At 58.2% G+C, this 26,225-nt stretch overlaps 2 protein-coding genes and 1 long non-coding RNA gene across 5 annotated transcripts; 2 read left to right on the plus strand and 1 right to left on the minus strand.

Annotated features, from left to right (window-relative positions):
- The first annotated feature begins 183 nt into the window (after positions 1-183).
- PSD (pleckstrin and Sec7 domain containing) lies at positions 184-16,508 on the plus strand. 2 transcript variants are annotated; one of them, XM_024555421.3, is made up of 17 exons: positions 184-253; positions 2,412-3,148; positions 3,413-3,515; positions 4,001-4,361; positions 5,080-5,520; positions 6,690-6,884; positions 7,054-7,134; positions 7,340-7,452; positions 8,085-8,143; positions 8,236-8,325; positions 12,103-12,146; positions 13,551-13,741; positions 13,829-13,899; positions 14,020-14,177; positions 14,346-14,490; positions 14,751-14,894; positions 15,705-16,508. In XM_024555421.3, exons 2-17 carry the CDS (start codon positions 2,495-2,497, stop codon positions 15,933-15,935), a joined length of 3,081 nt encoding a protein of 1,026 aa, XP_024411189.1. In that variant the 5' UTR covers positions 184-253; positions 2,412-2,494; the 3' UTR covers positions 15,936-16,508. The 2 variants fall into 2 exon arrangements, with proteins under 2 accessions (XP_024411189.1, XP_053778428.1); XM_053922453.2 differs by lacking the exons at positions 184-253; positions 12,103-12,146; positions 13,551-13,741; ... (3 more) ...; positions 14,751-14,894; positions 15,705-16,508 and adding an exon at positions 8,711-9,691 and having other exon boundaries at positions 2,430-3,148.
- Positions 16,509-16,578: 70 nt separating this feature from the next.
- Positions 16,579-24,152, minus strand: NFKB2 (nuclear factor kappa B subunit 2). 2 transcript variants are annotated; one of them, XM_024555367.3, is made up of 23 exons: positions 24,107-24,152; positions 22,755-22,847; positions 22,387-22,468; positions 22,225-22,265; positions 21,882-21,980; positions 21,651-21,802; positions 21,308-21,414; positions 21,059-21,217; positions 20,655-20,759; positions 20,441-20,526; positions 20,221-20,359; positions 19,850-19,978; positions 19,524-19,730; positions 19,303-19,444; positions 18,818-18,932; positions 18,512-18,725; positions 18,199-18,368; positions 17,995-18,097; positions 17,728-17,879; positions 17,529-17,598; positions 17,194-17,366; positions 16,956-17,067; positions 16,579-16,854 (listed from the first exon to the last, which is right to left on the minus strand). In XM_024555367.3, exons 2-23 carry the CDS (start codon positions 22,773-22,775, stop codon positions 16,733-16,735), a joined length of 2,700 nt encoding a protein of 899 aa, XP_024411135.2. In that variant the 5' UTR covers positions 22,776-22,847; positions 24,107-24,152; the 3' UTR covers positions 16,579-16,732. The 2 variants fall into 2 exon arrangements, with proteins under 2 accessions (XP_024411135.2, XP_045047332.2); XM_045191397.2 differs by having other exon boundaries at positions 16,579-16,857.
- LOC123479248 (uncharacterized) lies at positions 22,844-24,722 on the plus strand. The gene is made up of 3 exons (XR_006654800.2): positions 22,844-23,400; positions 23,660-23,734; positions 24,483-24,722. It is a non-coding gene; the product is annotated as an uncharacterized lncRNA (long non-coding RNA).
- Positions 24,723-26,225: the final 1,503 nt, after the last annotated feature.

Here is a 26,225-nt window from a genome sequence, read left to right on the forward strand (position 1 = left end):
GCCGGCAGCAGGGAAGGACCAAAGCGGGTCAACTTGGGTGAGGGACTTGCTCCTTCCTCCTCAGCCTGCTTGGGGAGGAGATAGCTGGAAGGATCCACCTCTGCTAACAGAGAGCCACGTGGGAGCGCACCACCTCGGACCGCACTCGCTCTCCCCCTCCCCGCTTTGTTAGCGCCTCTGCGCCTGCGCAGTGCGACAAATCTGGCGCTGTCCCCTTCAGCACCACGCGGAGCCGGCGCCGCCCCTCCCCGCGGTGAGCCCTGCGCGTCCCCCGACCACCCAAACAGACCCCTTCTTCCTTGCGAGGTCACCATCTGCCTGCCCTGGCTTTCCCTAGGAGAGCAGTTGCCATAGTAACTAGCGGCCCTTTCTTAAAAATAGATGGGCCTCCTCTTACCTTGGCCAAGGGCACAAGCGTTGCCTGTTCCCTTCTACTTTCAGTCCCGGCGTCATCCCGTCTAACCTCTTACCCTTAGATGGGCAAGACACCAAAATCAGGCATCAAGGAAGTTCTTCCTGAAGTCTGACTAACATCCTTCCTACTGCATCCTGGGCGAGCGGTCAGGGTTGCGTCTCATGGATCCAAGATTCAGAACCCCTGAGGGTTTGAGGCGATGTACCCTAAGTCTCTTCCATAAACTAATGGTCTCCTGGATTTAGGGGGCGGGTCCCGTCTACACCCATACCGTGTGCTTGGCGCGGCCGCGTGCTCGTGGGGGCGGGAGCGCGTGTGGCATGTAACAGGTCATGTGGCAATCTCCTAGGGACACGCGTGGGGTCTGGAGCGGGACACGCGTGTGAAGCTGGGTCCTGCGTGTGGCTCAGGGGGCGGTGGGGTGAAAGGGACGTGGACACGATTGGGGTGGGGCACGTGAGGGTTGGGGAGCAGAACCAGGGGTTCCCTACCTCCTCCCCCTCGCCAGGGGCGGGTCTCAGGTTGGCGGGAGAGCCCAGCGGGGACCCAACGTCCAGAAGGGGGGTCAGTCTCCTGGGCTCAGGGCCCTGGGAGAGGGCGGGGGTTGGGGGGGGTGGGATTAGCTCTGCTAGAGCTGCGTTTAGGGAGGAGGAGGGGGGACTGAGAGGCGGGCGGGCGGGCCTGGAGAAAGCGGGAGCAGGCTAGAGCGCCGCTACCTTCACAGCTGAGCTGGGCCCAGCCTCTCCCCTGCCTCTCCTCGGCCCCAGCTCCAGGCGAGCAGCGGTGAGTACGGAGGCAGCCTGAGTCCGGGCTGCGCTGGGGATATGCTGGGCCCCCACTGAGCTTTAGTAACCTGAATGGCAGGGTTGCTTCTCCTGACCTCTGCCCTTACTCTGCATTGCCACCAGAGGCCCCTTTACCCCTTTATGGTCCCTCTTGGGCTGGACAAACTCGCACCCCTGGGGGAAGAAAGGGAGGAGAGGGTCTGGTGGAGCTTCCCCCTCCAGAGACCATGGATTGGTGGGGGTTGGGAGAGAGGGTGTGTGTCCCTCCCTAAGTACGGGTGTGAGTGCGTGTCTGTATTTGTAACTGTGACCAGTAGACCTCTATCTGATATGCCTGCGTGTCTGTGAGCATTGGAGAATGAGGGCCCCTGTATGTATATTTGGGTATCTCTTTGTGTGTTCCTGTTTGATGGCAATGTGTGTGTAAAACAAGCATGTGCCTTTCCATTACACACATATTTGTTATGACTGTGAGAGTGTGTGAGGGTGTGTCTTTGAGCAGTGTGTGCCTGTGTCTGTGCGTACTGGAAGGTGTAGCCCATGCATGTGTATTCGTCCTTAGGTATGTGTGTGCATGACTGTGCGTGTACCTGTATTAAGAACAAAAATGTTCCTTTTCCATTTATCATGTATGTATCAGATGTAGTGGCCTCTGTTCAGGTCTTTTTCCTCCCCTTTACCCTATGCCTCTCAGCCCCTTATGGTTCCTAGATAATACCTCTCTCGCAGTTCTCCTTTCCTCTTTTTCTGGGGACCTGCATTGGGGCCTCCACAAGATGAACTGCAGGGGACTCCTGGCTGAGTGATAGTGCTGGCTGGCTGACACTCCTGGGCCAGAGGGTGGGGTACCAGCCTTTCCCTTCCCCCACCAGAAGTAGCTCCAAAATACCACAAGGACTCTGGGCTTACTCGGCTTCTGAAATAGCTTCCTCTCTCCTCCCAGGGTGATGCTCAGGGTCCCCAAGCAGAAGGAGAGATTCCGGGAGCCTGATGGGGGTGGGGGCGGGGGACAATCTTTTCTTCTCAGGCCTCCATGAAAGTAGCCCAAGCGGGAGGTCTGATCATCCCCAGGGGTGGGATCAAGGATGCCATCAAGGTGGGCTAGGCCTCTGGTGTCAGTGGCCCCAGGCAGCTTTCCCCTCCGTGTCTCTGCTCTCCTGCCCATCCAACTCCCTGGCAGTTCACCCCCTGCACCCCTTCCTCTCTTGCAGGCCTGTCTGAAGAGCATGCTGCCCCCTCACTCCCCGCCTGGCCTCGCCATCCCTGCCCCCCCAGCCTGACCCCCGGCCCCAGCATGGCCCAGGGTGCCATGCGCTTCTGCTCGGAAGGTGACTGTGCCATCTCCCCGCCACGATGCCCGCGCCGCTGGCTCCCCGAAGGCCCTGTGCCCCAGAGCCCCCCAGCCAGCATGTATGGCAGCACAGGCTCCCTGCTACGGCGGGTGACAGGTCCAGGTCCCCGAGGCCGGGAACTGGGACGTGTGACAGCACCCTGTACACCTCTGCGTGGCCCTCCTTCACCCCATGTTGCTCCCTCACCCTGGGCACCCTCTTCACCCACTGGGCAGCCTCCTCCAGGGGCCCGGAGCTCTGTGGTCATATTTCGATTTGTGGAGAAGGCCAGCGTGAGGCCACTGAATGGGCTACCTGCGCCCGGAGGCTTGAGTCGGAGCTGGGACCTGGGTGGACTCTCTCCTCCCAGGCCCACTCCAGCCCTTGGGCCTGGCTCCAACTGGAAGTTGCGGCTGGAGGCATCCACTTCAGACCCACTCCCAGCTGGAGGAGGCTCAGCTATGCCTGGCAGCCAGGGCCTTTCACATGGGCCACCAGCCCAACCTCAGGTTGGGGCAGATGGCCTTTACTCTTCCCTCCCCAATGGGCTGGGAGGGCCCTCTGAGCACCTGGCCACATTATTCCGAGGACCTGCTGACACTGGACTCCTGAACCAGGTATGCGACCTCCCTTGGGCTCCCTGGAACCCCAGAATCCCAGTGAAGGGACAAGACTTGGCTCCTTGGCAGTTTGGGGCCCATGGGCTATTCATCGAATCCTTCAGTCTATCCTAAGTCTGCCCTCTATGCTTGTCCCTCTGTCTCTGCACCTCTGTCTCTGTCCCTGTGTGGTTTTCTTTGTTTCTGTCCCATGTTCTTGTGTCTTTGTACATCTGCCTTTATCTCTGGGTGTCTGTGTCTACCTCTCCATCCTCGGCTTAGGTGGACACCTGGTCCTCACCCCGGGAAGTCTCCTCTCATGCCCAGAGAATTGCTCGAGCCAAATGGGAATTTTTCTATGGCTCCTTGGGCCCCCCCAGCTCAGGTAAGTCCAGGGACTGAGGTAAGGGGGACAGGACAGGCCTTCTCCACAGCAGCTGAGGTGTGGTGGGGGGCCTTCCTTTAAACCTCCCCCAACCCTTTCCTGGGCTCCTGAGTCAGCTAATGCCTCTCCAGGCCTCAATCTTTCCATCTGTACTAGGATGAGGGGGAGGGTTTGGGGGATGGCGGCTGGGTTGGGCACCTGCAGGAAGCTAAGTAGTGGAGGGATGGGATGGCAGTATATGAAGGATTAGAGAAGAGGCTGATCTCCCTCAGGCCCCTCAAAATTGTCTGACAAGAACTTGATTTGAAATGCGCTCCACTGGTGCCCAGAACAAGCTGAGTTTGTAGCAGGAGGAATGGTGGCTAGGGCAGTGAAAGAACTTCTTGCCAATATGAGGCAGTGGGGTGAGTTCCTTCCTAGGACAGAGTGAGGACAGGAAGCTGACCTGGATAACCTCCTGATCAGGATGCCTGTGCATACTGCAGGTGCTAAGCCCCCAGAGCAGGCCCCCCCATCTCCACTTGGGGTGGGCTCCGGGCAGGGCTCTGGGGTGGCTGTGGGGCGAGCAACCAAATACTCCGAGACGGACCTGGACACGGTGCCCCTGAGGTGCTACCGCGAGACCAACATCGATGAAGTGCTGGCTGAGCGGGAAGAGGCTGACTCAGCCATCGAGAGTCAGCCCAGCTCTGAGGGCCTGCCTGGCACTGCCCGCCCACCTGCCCCGCGTCCTGGCCCGTGCCTCGGTCCTCGTCCCAGCCTGGGCAGTGGCAATGAGGACGAGGATGAGGCAGGTGGGGAAGAGGATGTGGACGACGAGGTGTTTGAGGCCTCGGAGGGGGCCCGGTGAGTGGGGGAGTGGGAGAGGAAAGTGGCTTGCTCCTTCCCACTGACCCGGAGGCAGAGCTGGGGTCAAAGGGACTTCGAGGGAGATGAGGGTGGGGCTGGGAGGGCCAGGGCCCAGCTGGTGGTGCCCACAGGGCAGCATGGCAGGAGAGTCTGGACAGAGGCCTGGCAGAGTACTGGGGCTGTTGGGGGCATCAGCAAGAACCCAGGAGGATAGAGGCAGCCAGGATAGAGGAGAAAAGAATGGGGCTGAGCGAGAGGCCAGAGGCCAGAATCAAGCCTGGGGGCGGGGGAGCATCAATCCAGATCCTAGGTCTTGGTGGGAGAGTGGGGAGTGTGGGGGCTCCCTCTCCGTCTCACACCCCGCTGCAGCTTGGAGCCTCGTCTTCTTCTCCTAAGATGTTGCCAGAAATAGAAATGGGATGGCAGGAAGGGAGAGGATCAGGGAGAAGGAGGGGAAAGGGAGATTAGCAGGGAGGGAGAGAGAAAGGGGATTGGGTGCTGGGGATGCGTAGAGATGGAATACCCCATGGGGCACCAATAGCTTGGAGAACCTGTGGTAGGGAGCCCCTATCGTGGTGGCTGTTTTTTAGGGGGTTGGGGACCTATGAAAAGGAGATGATAATCCCGTTCATGGAGTCAATATAAAAGTCCAATGAAATGCTACCTGAGATCTGTCCGCTGGGCCCCTGATCAGAGGTTCTCCCTGTCCCTGCAGGCCAGGCACCCAGACGCCTCACCCAGGGCCTCTCAAGTCACCTCTGCCCTTTCTACCTGGGACCAGCCCTTCGGCTGACGGGCCTGACTCTTTCAGTTGTGTGTTCGAAGCCATCTTGGAGTCACACCGGGCCAAGGGCACCTCCTACACCAGCCTTGCCTCACTGGAGGCCCTGGCCTCACCTGGCCCAACCCGGAGCCCCTTCTTCACCTTTGAGCTGCCACCCCAACCCCCCGAGCCCCGGCCTGACCCCCCTGCTCCTGCTCCACTTGCCCCTCTTGAACCAGATTCTGGTACCAGCTCTGCTGCGGATGGGCCTTGGACCCAGAGAGGGGACGAAGAGGAGGCAGAGGCTGCAGCCAAGCAGGCCTCAGGGAGGGAGCCCCCTAGTCCCTGCCGCTCAGAGGACAGCTTTGGTCTGGGTGTGGCACCCCTGGGCAGGTGAGTGATTCCTTTGGTTTCTCAGAACTGAGGCCCCCAGGGCTTCAGGAGCAGCTGTTCCAAGGGACAGAGCCTGAGTGTAAAGATGCAGTTTATATTACTGACCCCTGGAAGGGGTGGTTAGGGGATGCAGATGCTCTGTTTTCCCACTTGGAGGACTTTCCACTGGCTATGGGGGAGGGGGCTTACAGCCTGCCTCTTGGTCTCAGATCCAGTGACTTGAGAAACCATGATTCAGAAGGATGCCCAAGGAACACCCTCCTCTCCCTCCAGGAGGGCCCTTCCCTCCCCAAACATAGCCTTCAACCTGCTTAGAATTCTTGTGACCTTTCCCCCACCCAGCCTGGAGGCTTCTCCCAAAGATGCAGCCACCAGCCTCCTATCACCTCCCTCCTGTGCCACCTCCCCCTCCAATCAGGAGTCTCTCACCCTTCTCCGGGAAGTCCATTCATCAGTCTAACCTTTCTGTTCTCCCTTCTGCCAGCTACCCTCTCAGTCATGGAAGCCATGGCAACAGGAGGGGGTGGCCAGGGAGACAGGGTTGCCTAGCAACAGTAGTTTCGGGCCTCTGGGTGACAGGTGGCTATGCAAGGAGAGCAGCCGGGGTAGGAGGGGAAGGAAAGGAGGAGACGGGAGATGAGGGGGAGCCCTTTGACCCCCAGGCCCCTCTACCCCAGAGCCTACTTCTTTGTGGGTAGCAGAGAAAGGCCAAAGAGGAGGCTTCTCTCTGGACAAGGCAGGAGCAGGAAAGACACAAGAGCAGTAAGGTGTCCCCACTGCCCTCAGATCTTCAATCATCTATGGTTCTTCCCCGATAGCCTCCCTGTGCCGCCCTTGTCCGTGTTCCTAGAAGACAGAAGACTATGTTCCGAGTAGGGTCAGTGTGGTGATGGGAAATCTGTGGCTAACAACAAACTTAGGGAGCTTTGGGGAAGCAGCCAGATCTCCCACAGTAGTAAGATGGGTGTGGGTTAGACTTGAGACAGGACTTGACACAGAGAGGTAGCAATGATGGAGGGAACCTGTACAGTTTTCTCTCTGGAGAAAAGAAAATGTCTCCCCCACATCCCAGTCTCCCCTTCTCTGTCCTCCTGGTCTGGGGACAGTGGAAGGGTCTGGATGGCCCCTGAGAACCTGCACACCTCAGAGCTGATGTTCTGCCCCGGCAGCGAACCACCCTTGAGCCAGCTGGTGTCTGACTCAGACTCAGAGCTGGACAGCACAGAGCGGCTAGCCCTGGGAAGCACAGACACCTTGTCCAACGGGCAAAAAGCAGACCTGGAGGCTGCGCAGCGCCTAGCTAAGAGGCTCTACCGGCTAGACGGCTTCAGGAAGGCTGATGTGGCTCGGCACCTGGGCAAGAAGTAAAGCCACCGGGCTGGGATTGAGGGGAGGCGGAAGGGAGATGCATCTGTGGGCAGCGCCTCCACGCCCCCTCTATCTAATGCCCCAGATTTTGAGGTAACCCCCCACTTGGCCCCCTGACAGACACATCCCCTTGAGATTCCACCTGTCTCTCTGCCCTGCCCACAGCAATGACTTCAGCAAACTTGTGGCTGGAGAGTACCTCAAGTTCTTTGTCTTCACGGGCATGACTCTGGACCAAGCTCTCAGGTGGGTGTTGAGCCATATGAGGGCAGCCCCAGCTCTCCAGGCCCGGTGTGCAGGACCTTAGCTCTGCCTCCTCTGGGCCCCTGCACCTCCCTAAGCTGCCCTGACCCCACCCTTCCCAAGCTGGCTGGGCATGAATAGTCAAGAGCCAGGGCTACCTGGTAAGGGGACCTTGTGTGGGGTGACATGCTCCTTCCCTCCTCCCCAGGGTGTTTCTGAAGGAGCTGGCCTTAATGGGTGAGACCCAGGAACGGGAGCGTGTGCTGGCCCACTTCTCCCAGAGATACTTCCAGTGCAATCCTGGAGCCCTGTCCTCAGAGGGTGAGGAGGCCAGGGGCGGGGCTTTTTCCTGGCTGGTCACTGAAGCAAACCGGCACTGTGGATGAGGATGGGTGCACGAGGATGTGCAGGAATGAGCGAATGCACGAGCTTGCAGGCCTGTGAGCACGCATGTGTGCAGACAGTGCTGACACGGCTGCACGGACATGGAACTGTGCGTGTGGGCAGGCATCCTGTTAGGGTCTAGCCATCTAGCCAGCGTGTGTTGTGAAGAGGCAGGTGGCAGGTGTGTTTGCATACCAGTGTTCACATGTATGTGCAAAACAATGCTCGGCTTGCGTAGGGATTCTTTTTGGCCACACCGGACCGCATAACTGCGGTGAGGCGCACTTGTGTTTGTTTATGCAGAGTTACAGGCATGCGGGTGTTGGGGGGCAAGCAGTGGGCAGGGAGGGTGGCCTAAAAAGAGGGTGAGGTCCCTTCTGAGAGAGCTGCTGAAAGAGAAAAGTCTTTGGTTTGGGAACCATTCCCCAATGGGCTTCCGGACTTACAAAAGTGTGGTTATGGACCCACGGGGTTCGGAAGGGAGCGGGGAGGAGTTGGGAGTCTGGGGAAGGTGGCTGGGGTAAGAGCCCCGCAGAGGTGGTGGAGGCTGAATGTCAACTCTACTCTAGACGGTGCTCACACGCTGACCTGCGCCCTCATGCTACTGAACACGGATCTCCACGGCCATGTGAGTGGGGTCTGGCGGGAAGGAGCCTGGAAAACAGACCCTTTCTAAAGACTTCCAGGTTCATCCGCCTCTCTCTCTGTTCCCTCACTTAGAACATTGGGAAGCGCATGACCTGCGGAGATTTCATCGGGAACCTGGAGGGGCTCAACGAAGGCGGCGACTTCCCCAGGGAGCTGCTCAAGGTGGGGGGCGGGGCAGGGTACAGGTAGCTGGAGGGGAGAAAGGGGGACTTGTTGGCGGTGTCCGAGGAAGGTGAGGTGAGGGGCCCGCTGGCCCCCGGCTCACACCTCGGGAGTTGGGACTCTCGTGACTCAAGTCTGGGTACCGCCCCTTCCCCAAAGCCTCACCGGCAGGTCTCCGGAACATGCGCACTGGCGTGCAGTCGCGGCTGCGCACAGCTGGGGGAGGGGAGGCGGCTCTCGAAAACGCGTGATCTGGCAGCCCCGGACCCTGCATTTGTCTTCATCAGTACCCCTCCTCCTGTGTTCGCTGAGGATGGGAGGGGTCCCTGTGTGGGGTGGGGGGCACACAGGTCTACCGCTTGCCTTCTTTGCCTCCACTCCCCAGCCCCAGGGTTTACAGTCACAGAGGCCATCCTGGTACCACTGCACAGGAGGCACCGGAGGAGGTATAGGGGCCTGAGAGGGACAAAGGCTTTTCCAAGTTGTGGCAGAGAGCTAGCGCCAAACGGACTAGATACTGTGCACCTGGCTCCCTGGTACCAGGCCTGAGCCCAGGCCCCTTGAGCGGTGGGTGGGTTACTGTGTGGCTGGTAGGATGGGAGGAGCAGGGGCATCCGGGTCCTGTGGGTTCTCTCCCCGATTGGTGATGGTTTCATTCAGGGAGCTGGACTCACTTGAAACGCCCAGGGCTGGCAGAGGGGTGTGTGGGTCACCACATAAAAATGACTGCATAGGACTGTTCTTGGGCTTGGGCTGTGTTGGATTGCTGAGTTTGGGAGTGTATCTGAGCGGGGATGTCCACTGTGAGTTGGAGGTGTGCTTGATTTGAGTTGTGTATGTATGGTTTAGGGTGTCGGCGAATCAAGGGGGTTTGTCTGCGCTTGGTGTGCTTGTGCTTTAGGGCTATGACTTAGAGTGTGCTGGGTTGGGGTGTACATCTAAGAATTGGCTGTCTCGTGGCTTGTGTCTGTGCCGAGAGTATATGTGAGTTAAAGACTAACTTTCAAGGTGTGCATCTGGATTTGTAGTGCCCGTGAGCTGGGGCGAATGTGAATTGGTGCATCTGGTTAGTTGGGGTGTATGTTTGTAAACTGGGGTGTGCGTACACGAGTTGGGGAGGTACCTGCGGTTCAATGAGTTGGATGAGAGCTGTGCTATTCCAAGGCTTCCTTCATCCTGCGCCGCCGTCTAGCCTCGTGGCAGATCCTGGCTCAGTAAAAAAGGGCCGCCAGGAGGCGTCCCGGCCTCTCCTCGTCCTTCCCCCCAACCCTGTGGAGGAAGGAGGGAGCTCTAGACCCTATAGGGTCCGCCTACCTTCACAGCACCCGCCTCCCCCGCGGAGGGGCTGAGGGGCTCCCAGCGCCAAGCCCCAGCGCAGCCCGCCCCCACACAGGTGCTCCTCGCCAGCCTCTCTGGGTCCCTCCCCCGAGGCGCCGAGCCGGCCAGCGCCGCCGAAGGGGGCCCCCCTCTCGGTCCGACGCCTCCATTTTGCGCCGTCCCCGCCCCAGCCTTTCGCCCTCCCCTCCCCTCCGGTCGGCGCCCCCCTCCTGCTCGCCGAGCTGCAGAGCCGGCAGAGCCGACAGCGCCGCTGCTGCCGCACGGTGCTGCGTCGGTGGGAGCCCGGCCGGGCTGCTCGCTCCGGCTGTCGGGGAAGCCGTCCGCGGGCCTTCCGGGCCGAGGGCGGGCGGGGGCATGGCCGGGGGCCGCGGCGCGCCGGCCGGGCCAGCATGATCGGCGTCAACAGCATCCACAGCAGCGCCGGGCGGCTGCGCTCGCGCTCGCTGTGCTCCGTGCGCTACGGGCGCACCCACCGCGGCGCGGAGACCCTGTGCTACGGCTGGCCGCAGCGCTCGCGCAGTCTCAAGCCGGTGCTCTACACTGACCTGGTGGTCAGCCGCCTGCAGAGCCGCAAGAAGAAAAAGGCGGTGAGGGCGTTGGGGCTGCGGCCCACGCCAGGTTGTGGGGGGATGGCGGAGGTTGCCGAGGGCGGCGCGGCTGAGGGGGCGGCTGGAGGGAGGCACCTTAGGCAGCATGAGCAGAGGGGGACATCGCTGGGGCTGAGGGGGGAGCCCAGGAGGGACGGAGCCCATGGGTAGCCAGGGGTGGGCATGGACTGGAGAGGGGAGAGCACAGACCCTCTGACCAAGGTGGGCATCTCGAACTGAAGGGCCTTTGGGTCTTCTAGATGGGTGCATGACTTCGGGCTCACGGATGGGGTTCAGGACTTTGAAAGGAAGCTGTGGTCGGGGGCCAAAAGGGATGAACTGGAAGGCTGGAGACAAGGATTGCAGGTTGGATGTTGGTGGCCACTTCAGCCTCCTGGCCAGAGAGTTGAAGAGTGAGGGTTTAGAGTCCAAGCTCCGCAGGGTTTGGGCTGGGTGTGTGCCGGGAAGCTGTGTGTGCATAAGCCTGGGTTGTGCTGGGGCTGGGGGGTGGGGGCGGAGGCTGTGGGGTGTACTCAGCCCTGGACAGGGTGTGCCCATGTGGTCTGTTTGGCATGGCGGTGGCGGGGAGTGAGAGAGTCTGAGACCTTGGTGTGTTGGGGGTGGCTGTGTCCCATCACAGAGAAGGCGCCGACGTCACCACTTCACCGGCTCACACGCAGACAGCATCACATGCCACACGCTTTGCCCAACACGCACATGCCGGGGACACACCCACTCACAGACAGGATTTGGGAAGCACCCCCACAGTGGGAAGTACTGGCGTGGACCCATGTTGCAGTCCACTCCTAAGAAGAGGGATCTCCTACGCTACTAGCCCCTTCTCTTCTCTGACCACCCCCAAAACCCAGGCCATCTGTGCTTAGGGGAAGTGACTGGTTCAGGAACTCACAGGGAGTTTGGGGTGTGCAGGGTTTGGAAGCTAAAACTGCTTTAAAAAAAACTTTAAAAAATTTTAATGATTTTTAGAGCAGAAGTGGGGGGAGAGAAAGAGAAACAAGCATCAGTCTGTTGTTCCACTTGTGTATGCATTAATTAGGTGATTCTTGTATGTGCCCTGAGGGGGGATGGAACCTGCAACCTTGGCGTGTGGGGTGACCCTGTAAACAACTTAGCTACCCAGCCAGGGCTAAAACTACCGCCTTTTAAACTAATCCTCATAGCCCAGTAACAGGAAGTGTGGGAGTGGGCTGGGGGCTGGACCACCCTGATATTTGGCGTGGTGAGGCAATCTGGGCTAGGGGTAGGTCTCAGCCTGTCCTGAGGTTGGGAGCCAGAGTACGTTCTCATTAGCCAAGGAAGGTGGGGGTGACAGCGTGAGTTCCCACTCCTGGGCCTCAGTTTCCCCATATGCTCTGTGTGGTTTCATCCTGGGAACAAGTATCTGGTTGGGAAAAGGAGAGTCTTGGGTTGCTCATTTCCATTTCCTCCAGAGCCCTGCTTCTCCCACCCGAGATGCGCGCAGGACCACCTCTGAACGATAATAGCAACAGTAAAGACAACAGTAGCGGCTGCCATTTACTGCGCCTCTGTCATGTGCCAGGACGCCCTGTGCTAGTTGCTTGCCTGTCGTTAAACCTGTGTTGCTGTGTCTCTTCTTCCCCACGGACACTTGCTTAAAGTCCTGCAGTTGAAGTGGCAGAGCTGGCCTGGGTCTTAGTACTCTGCTCCAGAGCCTGTGTTCTAGGTCGTCACACCCTGCTGCCCTCTCCCCCAGTTCTGTCTCCTCCCCCAGGTTGGGAGGGAGGGCTCTGAGCTCTGGCACTGGGGTACATGGGGTTCACCTTCCCCCAGGACTGACCCACACTGCCCTGATTTGTTCCTCCCTCCCCAGGCCTTGTACAGCTCCATCAAGAATGAAAAATTGCAGTGGGCCATGTGAGTCCTGGGGCTGTGTGGTTGGGGGGCGGGGCTGTGGGGAAGGGCCACCTGGCGAAGTGGAGAGAGCAGAGGTGGGCTCTGTGTCTGGGTACTGTGGGTCAGGGGCGGTAGGTGAGGCTGTGAGAGGCGGTGCAGCAGCCTCACTTCCTTCTTTGGAGATGCCTGCTTGGACTTGGAGTTCTGTGTCTTGTCTCTGGGTGGGTTGTTATGACAAGCTGGGTAGGGGTGAGTAGCCACTGTTATCCTGCCTGAGAGGAGGGGCGCTGAAAGGGAGGTCCCTTGGCAACCTTGTGGGTAAGCAGAAGTCTCTGGCGGCAGGGCCCTGAACCAATAGCGTGAGAGCCCCCTCTTGGGCCCTAGAGAGCGCATAGTGTCATAGAACAAGGGACCTCGTTGTCTGCTCTTACAGCGTCAGTGGGGATGACTCAGAGTCAGTCTTGGAAGAGTCTAGTCCGAGAGAGAAGGTCCAATTTTAGCCTTAGTCCCCAGTCTGAGGGTAGAGCCCTCATCTAAACAGTCTGTAGATCGCTCGTGCTTTCTGGTGTGTGCCGAGACGAGAGTCCAGTCACTGCTGGGGCTCCCAGCAGGCAGGGGAGCTCCCAGCGGAGGCAGAGCTTAGCACTGGGGTAGTGTGCAGGGAGAGCTTCTTGGAGGATTGGGACTTGCAGGCAAGCCTTGAAAGAGGGGGAGCATTTGTTTGGGAAGAGAAAGTGGGAAGTTGGTATTTGGGAGGCAAACACGTGGTGGCTGAAATGTGTGTGGGGTGGGGAGACCAAGAGCAGGCGGGCCTAGTTGGAATGGAGGGTGGAAGGAGAGCGTGTTGGCGGGGATGTATTATAGGCTGTGTGTGGGAGGCAGTAGGGAGCTTGCAGGTTCTTTAGCAAGGAGTGACCAGACAGAATCATACTGTTTAGATGACGTGTGACAGAGCCTGCAGACCAGGATGTACTAGGGGACCACTAGGAAGCAGCTGCTTCTGCCACCCTTTAGCCAACAAGCTGTGAGCTGGTGCTGGGTGAGGCCGAGGCAGCTGAGTCAGACGCGGGTCTGTCCTGGTGGAGGAAGGTGTGAGGTTTGGGGGTGTGTGTGTGTTCAGAAATGGAGAGGATGGGGCTGGTTACAGGAGAGGGGAGGAAGGGACAGACATGGCACCACCCTTGAAGCTCTAACCTTTGGGAGGGGCTGTGCTGCTTCAAGGAGCCCTGGTCTGAGTGGGGACACACAGCTACCTTCTGGGGAGCCCTGGTCTGAGGTGGGAGCCACACCCTTTAAGAGTGGCAGTTCTCCCACTTCCTGCTCTGCAAACGCTGGAGTTGTTTTCCTGGATGGGCAGAGACCAGGATCGAAAAGGGGGGTGTGTGGCTTCCTAGCCAGCCCCCTCTGAGGTGATCACACCTGCAGAGACGAGGAGGAGCTGAGACGCTCTCTGTCTGAGTTGGCCGACCCCAACCCCAAGGTCATCAAGAGGGTCAGCGGGGGCAGTGGCAGCGGCTCCAGCCCTTTCCTGGACCTGACTCCCGAGCCCGGGGCCGCCGTCTACAAGCACGGGGCCCTGGTGCGAAAGGTGCACGCAGACCCCGACTGCAGGAAGAGTACGTGGCCTGGTGGGTCTGGGGAGTGGGTGGGAGTGGTCCTGTCCCAATCCTCCTGTGACCTGTCCTCCTCCCCCACCCCCCCAGCACCTCGGGGCAAGCGGGGCTGGAAGAGCTTCCACGGGATCCTCAAGGGAATGATCCTCTACCTGCAGAAGGTTTGGGGCCAGCCCAAGGGGTGGTTGGCTAAAGGGGTGGCTCAGGGGAGTGCAGCTGGGCTGGGCAAGGCTAGGCTTGGGGCTCTGGCTGTGTCCACAACAAAATGGGACCCCCCACAGGAGGAGTACCAGCCTGGGAAGGCCCTGTCGGAGGCGGAGCTGAAGAATGCCATCAGCATCCACCACGCGCTGGCCACTCGCGCCAGTGACTACAGCAAGAGGCCCCACGTCTTCTACCTGCGCACGGCCGACTGGCGGGTGTTCCTCTTCCAGGCTCCGTGAGTGCCTTCCTCCTGCCCATCCCAGACCCCTTCTGTCCACTCCCAACTTGCTCCCCCTCGTCCCTGGATTGATTTTTCCTTCTCAGGCCAAATCCTGAGCCAGGACTGGCAGTCCTGGATAGGAACCCTGGCCCCAGGTTCCAAGTAGCTGTGCTGTCTCCTCAGGAGCCTGGAGCAGATGCAGTCCTGGATCACTCGCATCAATGTGGTGGCCGCCATGTTCTCTGCACCCCCCTTCCCAGCTGCTGTTAGTTCTCAGAAGAAGTTCAGCCGCCCTCTGCTGCCTAGCGCCGCTACCCGCCTCTCTCAGGTACTCCCAACTCTGACCACCTGGCCAGGGGCTGGAGTAGGGCAGCCTGGCAGACTCCCCTCAGGGCTACGATTATGTAGATGTCCCCGCACCGGGACACTGGTCAAGGGTCAGGGGTGGCTGAGCCTCCACTCCACACGCCATGCTGTGAATCCAGATGTGGCACTTCATTTATCTTAAGGGACACCTTTTAAATAAAACTTGCACAAAAGTACTCTGTGTGCTAGAGAAACCCTGACCATGCTCCCTCTGGCCTCTAGGAGGAGCAAGTGCGGACCCATGAGGCCAAGCTGAAGGCCATGGCAAGTGAGTTGCGGGAGCACCGGGCTGCCCTACTGGGCAAGAAGGCCCGGGGCAAGGAGGCGGAGGAGCAGCGGCAGAAGGAGGCCTACCTGGAGTTTGAGGTGAGCCTCCCTGCCCTGGGCACTTCTCTCCACTAGCAGGACCTGTGTGTCCCAACATAGGCTCAGACTAGTGGCTATGGGTATGTATGGACTCCTAAGAGTGGGGCCGCTGGCTGACCTGGGGCAGGTTACTTACGTATTTTGCCGTGTATAATGCACACTCTTTTGCCCAAATTTTTGAGGGAAAAATAAGGATGTGTATTATATGTGGGTAGTACTATTTCTGTATCTAGATACATGTTTTTAATTTTTATTTATGCTTATGCATTAAAAGTGTAACCCTAAAAAACAATATTGATACACAAAACAATACCCTGGAATATGATAATTGGTTTTGTTTCTAAATATAAACAAATAAAAATTTGAATTGAAAAATTAAAACGAAAGACTTTTTCCCTGAAGTTTGGGCCCAAAACACAGGTGCTCTTTGTACGTGGGAGCACATTATAGGCGGCAAAATACAGTAGTCCCTCTCAGCTCTAGTCTCCCCTCCGTGGCACCGGGAGAATGTTCTGTACTCGCAAGGGCAATGAAACGAGGTGTCTGTCACGTGCTCAGTTTTCTCCTCTGGTAAAGGCTCGAGAAACGTTGCCTGTTAAAACTGGCAGTCTTGAGAGAGCCCATAGAGGGCCACCAAACCTACCAGGGGATTGTGGAGCCCTGGGGGCTTTGGGGGCTTCACAAGTGGGCAAGAAGCTGTCATCTCCTAGCCTTCTTCAGAGTCCCTCCCTGGTCCAGGCAGGGTAGACACGGGGGTGGGATGGGCAGGGGGTGAAGGGCTGGCTCACCGCCCCTGCCCCTCTGCCTCAGAAATCCCGCTACGGCACATACGCAGCACTGCTTCGGGTCAAGCTGAAGGCGGGCAGTGAGGAGCTGGACGTGGTAGAGGCAGCACTGGCCCAGGCCGGGAGCACGGAGGATGGAGCCCCCCCACTTCACTCCAGTCCCTCCCTGCAGCCCAATACCTCCAGCCAGCCCCGGGCTCAGGGTCATGGCTCAGAGCCTCGGGCAGGGGCAGGCAGCGGGCGGCGGAAGCCCTGAGTTGGGAGTGGGAATGTGTGTGGGGGGGTGCCCACTGGACGCCTGCATGACATGGCCCTGCCTGAGCCCGGGCCGGCCTCGGGCCACCCAAGGGCCCCTCCGCCCAGGGCCCTACCGCGCCGGACGCGGTGTCCGGGGCAGCGCAGGGCTAGGGCATGGGCCTCGGGAGCCTAGGCCGAGGGACCCTCTGAGACCCCCTTTTTGTGATAATGTTTTGCACTTTTTCGTACTAGGGGCTGGGGCAACAGGGGCCAGGGCCCCTGGACTTTTGATGCTTTTTTTTTGTGGGGGAGGGCTGACAACATTTCCGCTTTCTGCTGAGACCACCCTCCCCCCTGACACCAGCAAGCCCCCTCCGTCCTGGGGCCTAAGACACAGGCCAGGAGTTGGGGGTGAGCTGGCTTTCCTTCCTCCCTCTCTGAGGGCTCACCTCTCTCCTTCCAGAGGCAGAGGAACGTGTCCATGCCCAGGCCCCTATACACAGGCCGGGACAGCATGGCCTTGCTTTCCCTCCTTCAGTGGGCCCTGCCCTTTGTACAGCCTCCACCCCCATTAAAACTGCTCTGGACTTGCCGGCTGGACTTCTTTACTCTCCAGTGCCTAGCTTGGGGGCAGTGTAGGACAAGTCACGGAAAGGCTGCCATAAGTTGGGGAGGGGGCAAGGCTCCCCCCTTTCCCATGAGAATCCTTTATTTACCCCAACTGAGGGGTGGACATGGGGTGTTAAATAAGGACTAGAATAGGTAGGGTTGCTGTACAGAAGGGCCCAGGAAGCGGGCTGGTGAATGGATGGCAGTTCAGTGCACCTGAGGCTGGGGGTGCCCATGGCAGAGCCCTTCTGGAGGCTCAGGGGGTGAGCCGAGCTTCTCGGCCTCCTGTTCCACTGACTGGCTCCCGTATGCACTGTCCACCTTCACTTCTGCTGGGGGAGTGGACACAAGGAGGGACACAGGGAAGAGTCCAAGCCTTAGGTCTCCCACCCTATAGGCCCAAATGATCTTCTAGGTAGGATCCCTTTACCTGTGCTGGGCAGTTTGTCTCGGGCCTCGGGACCCCTCAGCAGCCTCACTCCCTCCTCTAGGCCCATGTCCGACAGAGCTTCCAGGAGGCCTCCCAGGTTCCCACCAGCCAGCTGGAGAGAAGGAAGACACATGAGAACCAGAGTTACAGTTAGGATGTGGGGACAGGAGCCCTGGGGCCAAGGAAGCACCTGGGATCTGAGACAGGGAAAGCAACCAGGGGACAGGGCCCAACTGACCTTGTAACTGCGCAGGAGGCTGCCGCTGGGCGAGGCTGTTTTTCGGTATGTATCCACCAGACTGCGCAGCCCGAGCCGTTCTGCCAGCTCAGCCCAGCTGCCCTGAGCTCCTGGCCCATCTAGCAGATGCTCCAGGTTCTGCAGGACTGTGTCCTCGAGTGGCAGCTCTGGCCCTGAGGGGGACATACACACAGACGTGTCCATTACCTCCAGAGATGGGCACAGGCACCACCCCTCCCCCACGGCACTCTGACAGGGCAGGCCCTTCTGAGGCTCTGAGGGAGACACCTGTGTGAGCAGGGGGCTGGGGGTGGGGATGAGTGAAGAGATCTCACCTGCACAGCTGGGCGGGGTCAGGGGGCGTGCTGTGGTGTCCTGAGCAGCATTTAGCAGCAAGGTCTTCACCTGGAAAGACAGCCTCAGCCTTGACTACTCCCACCCCAGTCCTTAAGCCCAGGTACCAGATACTTTGGGCCCCACCCCTAAGTACAGATGCCCTGTTCCCTGGTCCTTCTAGTCCCAGGCTGGCCTCACCTTGGTGCTGCGAGTGAGGTCAACAGGCGTGTGGCCCCGGAAGCTGCTTTGGGTGCCCCGCTCAGGCTCCTCAGAATCTGAGTCGCTACCAGAGGTGGGAGGTGAAGGCAGGGGGCACAGGGGCTCCTCATTCTCTGCGTGGATGTCAGCACCTAGGGGATGGAGGTGCCATGGGAGCTCGCATTCAAGACTTCAAAGTGGGTGGTCTGGGAGGCACCTCTTTTCTCCTCCCAGTCTTGTTCACATGCCCCTGAGGGTAAGACTGACCAGCCTTCAGAAGGAGGCGAGTGAGGGTCGGGGAGCCCAGTCCAGCTGCCAGGTGTAGGGGTGTGTTTCCCGCAAAGGTGCGAGCATTCACGTTGGCATGGAGCTGTGGGTGCAAGGGAGTGGTCGGTCACAGTGCCAACTGCCTGGCTGCCCTGCCGCCTGCATCATCACCATCCTTGGTCCCTCCACAGTCCTCACTCTCACCTTGGTGACCAGATGGGTGACCAACCGCAGCTCCTCCATCTCTGTAGCTAGATGCAGGGCTGTTCGGCCCCCCTGCCGCTCTGCAGCCTCCACTTCAGCCCCATTGTCCACCAGCAGATCCAGGCACTCGGGGCTTCGGGCACGGACTGCCAGGTGTATTGGGTACAGCCCTGAGGACACAGGATATTCTCCTTACAGCTGTGACCCCCCCGGGTCAGCTGACATCCACACCTTATGTCCACTCTGGGCACTCACCAGTTATCCTCCCTGGTCCCTACCCTTGCCCCAGACCCAGACGAGGTGAAGAACTCACCCTCAAAGTCTGGCATATGTAACAGCTGGGACATGGTGGGAACCCCACTCCGCAGTAGTGCACCCAGCAGGTCGGGGGCGCTGGCACCTGCCCGCAGTGCCAGGTGCACTGCTGAGTCTCCGTGCCGGTCCAGTAGTGCCGGGTCTGCGCCCACCTGCAGCAGGAAGCTTACCACGCTGGTCTGCCCAGTGATCACCGCCAAGTGCAGGGGTGTCTGGGGATGCAGGCAAAGTGAGCCAGGACTGCCCATGGCCTAGACCCACTTGCCTTCCAACCGCCATCCCCTCACCAATCGGGGCCCCTAACCTGGTGCAGATGGTTGGTGAGGTTGACCACACCGAGGTGCCGAGCATGATAGATGACGTGGGCTATCTGCTCGATGACACTGGTCTGCCCGTGAATTATGGCCAGGTGCAATGGCCTGGGGGTCGGGGAGGGAGACTGGTTTAGCACACCCAGCCAGTCAGGACATCTCCCACCCTAAAAACCCCACAGCCTTCACAATCTGCCTTGATGGGCTGTTGAGCCTAGACGTCTTCAAAGGCCATGCAGCATCTGAACTTTATCCTTCCTGAGCACATTTTGAGGTAAACACTATTATTGTGCCCCTTTTAACACTTGACAAAGCTTAAGTATATAGAGATCAAGTACCTTGAACAGTACTAGTACATTACGAGCCCAGACTTGAAGGCAGGTCTGTTCAACGCCAGAGTACCCCACGACTTCCCACGGGACGCCGAGTCCCGGACCCCCACCCTGGGAGCCCGTTTCCCCGCCGCCCGCCCACCTACGTGTCTCCGTTCTCATCCTGCGCTGTCAGCAGGTGGCGCTGTCCCGCCAGCAGCGCTCGTGCGTCTGCGGTGACGCCGTAGTCGAGCAGGGCTTGGGCGCTGCGCTGGGCGAGGCCAAACAGGCGCGCGTTGTACTCCCGGGCTGTGGGCGACAGGGGGCGTGGGCGCGGGTAGGTCCACCACCCCCAGTGCCCCGACCGCCCGAATTCCAGGGGCTATACCTTGTAGCAGCTCCGGCGTATGCGATTTGCTCTGGGAGGCCTCGGGAGACACGCTGGGCTCTGCTGCTTCCTCCCCAGCATCCCCACCAGGCGCCCTGGCGGCCATCTGCGCCCCGCCCCCACCTCCCGGATAGCAGCCCATTGGGGCCGCACCAGACGGGTAGGGGCTGTAGGCCAAGGAGGAGGGGAAAAAGCCGAGGCTGCCACCTGTGGAGACAGGCAGCGGGTGGGAAGGAGGCACCAGCCTGAGCTCTCCCAGATGACCTTCCCCACTTCTCTTCCTTTTACCTCCTCCATCGCCCTTCTTGCCACCAGCCCTCTCTCACCTCCTCCTCCTGCTCCTCCATAACCCCCTGCCGAGCCTCCAGAGCCTCCACCCATGTGGGAGCCACCACCAAAGGGCTGGGAGAAGGTGGGCAAGGCTTTCCTCCGCTTCCGCTGCACCTCCTCCTTGTCTGGAGGCAGAGGAAAATGAGATGTTAGAACCCCAACTCACGGGCCACTCAAGAGCCCTGTCCCCGGGTTGGTATAATCCTCCCCCCTTCCCCGAAACCTTCAGGCTGGCTCTTAGGGACCACCTCTTCCTGGGACCTTCCCCACTCCTAACTTGACTCATGGGTACCCTGATCTAGTTCTTGGGACTTTCCAGCCCAGTCCCCACCCTACAGCCCCCCTGGGATCTTTAGGCCAGCTCCACCTTCCACCAGAGGGTAATAGGTGAACTGTTTGGAGTCAGAGACGTCCCCCCCACGCTTGCGCTTCAGTTGCAGGAACACAGTTACAGGACGCTCAATCTTCATCTTGTGGTAGGGAGGTGTCCGGAACACAATAGCATACTGAGCAGAAGAACACAAGGTGTCATCAAGGCCTTGGCCTAGATGGGCACCCCCCCAGCCCTGGCCGTGTCCCTAGGGTACCTGTTTATGAACATCTGTGGGAGAGAAGTCCCCAAAGGCCTGCCATCCATTCTCATCATCCTCATAGAACCGAACCTCAATGTCATCTGCAGGGAAAACTGAAGCTTGGCCACAGCACCTAGTGGAATCTCCAAGGCCATCTGCCTTGAAGTTGCCCTGGCTCCCAGTCTTGACACCCAGCGCCCCTAGCTCCCAGCACTGGCTCCAGCCTCACCTTTCTGCACCTTGTCACACAGCAGATAAACCTCATCTCCACCCCGCACAGAGCCGGCTGTCTTGTCCATTCGAGAAATCTTCAGATTTGAGGCCCCAGGAGACTCTGTAGGAGTGAGATATCAATTACTTGAGATGATGTAAGAGTCATGGCCCCATTGATGGAGACAGGTGCTTTCTATCATCATCTGAACGGCCTTAAAAGGTAAATAAGCCCCTAGTATCGTCATTTACCCAAGACAGAAGCCATCCTCAGAGAGGGAAAGTGACTTACTCAAGATCATTCAGCTCATACATGGTGGGGCCAAGTTCCACCCCAGGCCTAACTGACTCCACAGCTTCAGGTTGCCTTTCATGTTCCCTCTGACACCCAGGTCTTGCACCCCAGGTAGTCAAGATACTCACTGCTGTCGTGGATGGGCTGGGAGATAACGGGCTTCAGGGGCAGGGAGAAGGAGCCGTCACTGGCCCGAAGGAAGGCGGAAAAACGCAGCCGCACAATACTCAGATCCATCACCTTCTTCAACTCCTTGGCCTCCTGCTCCAGCTCGCGCCGCTCAGCCTCTGCATAGTGGGCATGGTGTGACCTCTGGATTCTTCCTCCTCTACTCCTTCCATGACCACCTCCCATGACTTCCTCCCTCCCTGCCATACCCGTAAGGCCCTGGGGTCTGGAGCGTAGTCTCTGCCTCTGAAGTTTTTGTATCATAATCTCCATCATGTTTTTCTTGGTCACATGCAGAACACCCAGGTTGTTAAATCTGGGTGGGGGAGGGAGAGGAGGTATTGCAGGCGGTTCTTTCCTCCCGAGGCACCCGCCCCACTGCTCTACTTCCTCTAGGAAGCTTTTCTGGTTTTCACTTGGGGCCTTGGGTTCTGGGGCCAACCTAAGTCTCTCCCTTGGGTCAGATGCTAAACTCAGAAAGGTAGGCTGGAGCCTAGGACTGGCAGACAATGAGGGGCATGCCAGTGGGGGCCAGGGGTAGGGGGCACCTACTGGGCAGTCATGTCCTTGGGCCCCACAGACACGGCGCAGACCCCCAGTTCCGAGCACTGCTTGCCCACCAGACTGTGGGCGTGAGCACGAGGTGGGTCACTGTGTGTTACCAGGTCCACCTCAATCTTGGCTGGTCCCTCGTAGTTACAGATCTGGGAGGGTAGAGGGTTGTCAGTAACACCCCTGGATACACTGCCCACTATCCCACCTTCAGGTACCACCCTTGCTCACCTTGACAGTGGGATACGTCTTCCGGCCCTTTTCACTGGAGGCACCTGGAAGTCCTCCATGGGAGGGCCCTTCACAGCCATATCGAAATCGGAAGCCTCGCTGAAGGTCCCAGGATAGAGTGACATTGTGACTAGGAGAGATTCCCCCCACCCCTACCCCAGAGCCAGCCGCACCCCCTGCCAGCAGCAAGCATAATGACTGGTTAGTGCCTGTCCGGAACCACGGCTATCCCAACCCAAAGTGGCTTCTGTGGTCAGTGACCCTCCCCATGGCCACCCAGCTACAACTACCCCATTTGCCCCCAAAGCTGAGCAGTCCCACACCATCCCTTCCACTCACTCACCTGCTTAGGCTGTTCCACAATCACCAGGTAGGGTCCATCAGCTGAGTGAGGACAGAGGGGCCTTGCTGATCCAGAATCTCTGAGCCCCTCCCCAAGGCAGAAGGTGCATGCTCCTCCCTCTCCCACCCTCTAAGGCAAGGGGAGGTTAGAAGACTTACTAACCTGTCTCTGGGGCAGGCTCCTTGGGCTCCATTATGGACTGGTTGAATTTGAAATCATCATATTCAATGATGCCATCCAGACCCTAGTTTGGAGGCAGACGGGGCTGTCAGCCGATTCTGAGCCACCCCCCAGGGCCCTCCACCTCCCAGCTCTCTAAGCCTCGGTAATCACCCTCTCTCCTCCTCATGCCCAGAACTCCCATTAGAAGCAGTCTACAGACAGAGAAACTGACTAACAGGCAGGCTGAGAACATCTGAGGGCATTACAGGTGTAGGGGAGCAGAGGGGACTCCGGCCCACCGGCAGACAAGCAGACAGACAGAGTGGTGGGGCAGCCGACTGGCTTTGGGGCCAGGAGAAGTGACTCACTGGGTCGTAGCAACTCTCCATGTCTGTGGGCTAGGCCCAGTTCTGTCCGGTGGCTCCGGCCGGGTTCTCTTTCCCAGAGTTTCAGGCGCCCGCCTTAGGTAGGGGGGAGTGGCGGGAGAGAGATCAGGTCCGGAGTGGGGGGAAAAGGGGGCCCAGATTTGGGGGAGGGTCGGATCTCCTCCAGCCACCCGACCGGGTGTGGCGGGAGAGATCCGGTGGAGGGCTAGACCCGAAGTTGGGCTGGGCCGGGGAAGGGGCAGGAAAGTTAGAACAGCTTAGGAAAGTCCCGAAAATACCAAGGGGAGGCGGGGCCGGAGGGGGCGGGCCTGGAAATGACGCAACTGTCCCCGCCCCTGCAGCGGGAGGGGCGCCAGGTCGGCAGTGGTCAGTGGACACCTTCTGCCTCTGTGGGAAGAGGGGCATCCAGACCCACGGGAGCCCCGGTGGGGGTTAGGCCCCCCTCCTCCCTCCAGGGCAGGTGTCGGGGACTAGAGGGTCTTTCGAGGCCCGGAGAGGGGACTAGTCGTGGAGGAGTCCCGCCTCCTACCCTCTTTCCCTCCCCCACGCAGGAGCAACCTTGGGATTTTCTACCCAGAGAGAGGCCATGGCTGATTCACCCGGGGGCTTTTGAGGGGACATTCCTGCTGTAAGATGGCCTTCTCCCCGAAGGCCTGTAGGCGGGGGCTCTTCCCATTGGGGGGCCCCGGGGTTCTGCCCCAAGAGCCAGTCTCTTGGGGCCTGGGGCGGCGTGGGGGGCGGGGAGGAAAGGTGTCTCTCCTTCTTGGGATGGACCCTTCTTCCCTAAACACGTCGATAGTGGTTGATTCCCACACCGCACCTGCTATGGGTGAACACGCCCCTGCTCTAGTCTGATAGTGTGTAGTACGTGTGTCTCTCTCTCACAGGTTTACAACAGTATTTCGGCCCATGTGCTGGCGTGCGTGTTGTGTGTGCGTGGCATCAACATGCGTGTGCTACAGGTGAGCGTCCTTAAACTTCTCCGTGTGAACACATGTTTGAATTAATCTTGATAAGTAAGGGCACAGGTGAATATCTTAGAAGTTCGTGCGTGAACGCTATGGGTGCAGGCACCTGTGAAAGGGTATGTTTGCGCGTGTACGTGTGTGCAAGTGTGAGTACATGGACGATGCCGTGCATTCGCCGGCCAAGTACGGGTCCGCGTGTCTTTGTACAAGGGTGTTAAGATGTGTATCCTGGTGTCTTGTTCGTGTGCGTGCCCTGCGTGTCTGTGCATATGCTGCTCTCCAGTCCTGGGGGTCCATCAGTTACGGGCCCTCCTTCCGCCCTTCCCGGTGCCTCGGCCACCCAGGGGTCTGAACCCAGCCACTCACCGCGGCGGCGGCTCCGGTTCCGGCTTCTCTCCCCGCCCGACCCACCTCGGACGGGTCGTGACACTTCTTCGGTCACCCAAGCTCCAGCGGGGAAATCCCCATTTCCGCCCCCGAGAGGGGGAAATTCCCGTGACGTTTCTCTACGTCACGCCCCCTGCCCTTTTTCTTTGGCTGAAAGTTTAACTCCGGATGCCCACAGCCAATCACGAGGGACTAAGGCGTGCCCTTTAGGGGGATAGTATTCGCGCAGCGCGGAGAGTGGAGGTGACTGTCAGGAGGCGCGGGCTCTCGCGGGGAGAACAGCTGGAGGCGGGATAAGCTAAATGAGTGCAACCCGTGGCCCAGGGCCCCGACTCCAGTGTCCTCTCTCACCCAGGCCTGCTTCAAACAGCTGGCCGCCCCCACTGCTACTCGGCTTCTGCTGTGCCTAACGCTTGGTCACTTCTGAAGCCGGGGAACCCCAAGAGGAAGCTGACGGGCCCCAGCCCTCCGATCCCCCGCCTGGAGCAGGGCCCCGCTGCCGGGAAGAATTAGGGGAAGAGGAAGGAAGTTGATCTTGCCGTCGTCCCAGAGCGCCATCTGGCGGCATCTCTGGAGCCGCAGGGAGACTCCGTAATCATCCTCCGTTTGTTTCTTTATGTATAAATATAAATATATGTATGTATAAATATATATATAATTGATTATACTATTAGTTGTCCCACTTGCCCCCCTTTATTCCCCTGCACCCCGCCTCCCACCCGCTTTCTCACCCTTTAGTTCATGTCCATGGGTCATATAAGTTCTTTGGCTTCACCATTTTCTATACTATTCTTAATCTCCCCCTGTTTTCTACCTACCATTTATGCCACCCATTCCCTGTACCTTTCTCCCCTCTCTCCCTTTCCCACTCTCCTGCTGATAACCTTCATGTGATCTCCATTTCTGTGATTCTGTTCCTCTTCTAGTTTGCTTAGTTTATTTTTGTTTTTGTATTTTTCTACATTTGGTTGTTAATAGTTGTGAGTTTGTTGTCATTTTACTGTTTATATTTTTATCTTATTTTTCTTAGATAAGTCCCTTTAACATTTCATGGGCTTGGTGATGATGAACTCCTTTAACTTGACCTTATCTGGGACGCACTTTATCTGCCCTTCCATTCTAAATGATAGCTTTGCTGGAGAGAGTATCTTGGATTACTTTCCTTGCCTTTCATAACTTGGAATAGTTCTTTCCAGCCCCTTCTTGCCTGTCAAGTTTCTTTTGAGAAATCAGCTGACAGTCTTATGGAAACTCCTTTGTAGGTAACTGTGTCCTTTTCTCTTGTTGCTTCTAAGAGTCTCCTCTTTAATTTTGGGGAATGTAATTATGATGTGCCTTGGTGTGTTTCTCTTTGGGTCCAACTTCTTTGGGACTCTCTGAACTTCCTGGAAGTCTATTTCCTTTGATAGGTTGGGGAAGTTCTCCTTCATTATTTTTTCAAATAAGTTTTCAACTTCTTGCTCTTCCTCTTCTCCTTCTGGTACCCCTATGATTTGGATGTTGGAATATTAAAAGTTGTCCTGGAGGTTCCTAAGCCTCTCATTTTTTTGAATTCTTGTTTCTTCGTTCTGTTCTGGTTGAATGTTTGTTTTTTTTTTTTCTTCTGGTCCAAACCATTGATTTGAGTCCCACTTGCCTTACTTTCACTGTTGGTTCCCTGTACATTTTCCTTTATTTGACTTTTCATAGCCTTCATTTTTCCCCCTCTAATTTGCGACCACACTCAACCATTTCTGTGAGCATCCTGACTACCAGTGTTTTGAACTGTGCATCTGATAGGTTGGCTACCTCTTCGTTGCTTAGTTGTATTTTTTCTGGAGCTTTGATCTGTTCTTTCATTTGGGCCTTTTTTTTTTTGGTCTTGAAGGGTCAGTTACATAGTAAGGGGCGGGGCCTTAGGTGTTGGGGGGACAGGGGGCAACCCACCTTGCATTGTGACGTTGTGTCGGGGGTAGGGGTCCGAGAGGGAACAATGGTGCTTGCTCAGCTCTCTGCCAGTTTTCAGTCATTTCTTCTGCTACCCACAAGCAAATTGGGCCCTTCTGGTGCTGATTCCTGGGTGGGTGGGTTTGTGTGCATTCTAGGAGCCTGTGGGTCT

Source organism: Desmodus rotundus, chromosome 4 (genome assembly GCF_022682495.2).
Source record: "Desmodus rotundus isolate HL8 chromosome 4, HLdesRot8A.1, whole genome shotgun sequence".
Classification (NCBI taxonomy): Eukaryota; Metazoa; Chordata; class Mammalia; order Chiroptera; family Phyllostomidae; genus Desmodus; species Desmodus rotundus.